Source organism: Fukomys damarensis, unplaced genomic scaffold (assembly GCF_012274545.1).
Source record: "Fukomys damarensis isolate Sample0158 unplaced genomic scaffold, DMR_v1.0_HiC HiC_scaffold_57630, whole genome shotgun sequence".
Taxonomy (NCBI): domain Eukaryota; kingdom Metazoa; phylum Chordata; class Mammalia; order Rodentia; family Bathyergidae; genus Fukomys; species Fukomys damarensis.
The window spans coordinates 1-1,147 of record NW_022958542.1 but is presented as its reverse complement, the minus strand read 5'-3'; the positions used below and the strand labels follow the sequence as shown (position 1 = coordinate 1,147).

General features: G+C 59.6%; 1 protein-coding gene across 1 annotated transcript; it reads left to right on the top strand.

Annotated features, from left to right (window-relative positions):
• The first annotated feature begins 10 nt into the window (after positions 1–10).
• LOC104858721 (RUS1 family protein C16orf58 homolog) lies at positions 11–1,141 on the top strand. The gene is made up of 2 exons (XM_010619080.3): positions 11–478; positions 679–1,141. Exons 1-2 carry the CDS (start codon positions 176–178, stop codon positions 955–957), a joined length of 582 nt encoding a protein of 193 aa, XP_010617382.1. The 5' UTR covers positions 11–175; the 3' UTR covers positions 958–1,141.
• Positions 1,142–1,147: the final 6 nt, after the last annotated feature.

Below are 1,147 nucleotides of genomic sequence, written 5' to 3'. Positions count from 1 at the left end.
AAAAAAATGGCCCATTCCAGCAGTGTCTGAGGAGGGGCCTGGAGGTCAAAGGACGTCGTAGTGCGATTTGCAAGCTGTACAAAGGAAGATTGCCCCTCTGCGGCTGCCATAGCCGAGCCGGAAGCATCCCTTGCTGCGTTTCTTTCTCAGCGGTACTTCAGCCAGGAGATCCAGGATGGCTGACGCGGAGGATCTGGAGACTGCGCTGTGCTCCGAGCAGTTCGGCTCCGAAGAAGCACGGAGCTGCCTTGCCGCAGCTGACGGAAGCCTGCAGTGGGAGGAGGAGGACTGGCCCTGGTGGTGGAGGATCTCCCAGGCCTTCAGCCAGAAACCCGAAGGACGAGAGGGCGGCGGCAGGGGGTCTCCCACGGCTGCGTCACCTCCTCTCTCGGGCCTCAAGGCCGTATTACTGCCTCAAGGCTTCCCCGACAGCGTTAGCCCGGACTACCTGCCTTACCAGCAGTGGGATTCCGTGCAGGTTAGCCTGTTGCTCGGAGGCCGGGGCGGCATATTTCTGGGGCCCTGGACAGTGCAAGCCCTTCTCCCTCCGCGCTAATGACCGGAGACTGAGGCCCTGAGCGATCGGTATCCTGACCCGAGTCACCATCCGGGGTGAGCTGATAATAGAATGTAGACCTCCAGGCTTCTACGACTGTACGCCCTTCTTTTTTTCTCCAGGCCTTTGCTTCCAGTCTCTCCAGCGCCCTCTCCACCCACGCCGTCATGCTGGGCTTGGGGGTGGGGAACGCAGAAGCCTCTCTTGCAGCGGCCACAGCCACCTGGCTTATAAAAGGTGAGCTGGACCCTCGGAGTGCCGCCTGTTGCTCTCAGCCTTCCCCTCCCTCTCTCTGGCCTCACTGTCCTCGGATCATGCAGAGCCCAGCCTCTCCTTCCCGCTCAGCTAGTGTTTTGGGCTGTGACGTCTGTGTATTTGTGGGCCGCTGCGTGATTAGGTAGGAGCCAAGGCTCCTCGGTGCCCAGCAGGTTTTGGATGCCGCCTTATTACCCACAGCTGCAATATCCTCATCCCGCTCGCCTGCGCAGCAGCTGCCCTTGTTTCCCTTATAAATGGCTGGGTGAGATGGCGCATTCCTGTAATCCCAGCATTTAAGAGGCTCAGGCAGGAGAATCATAATGAGTTCAAGGC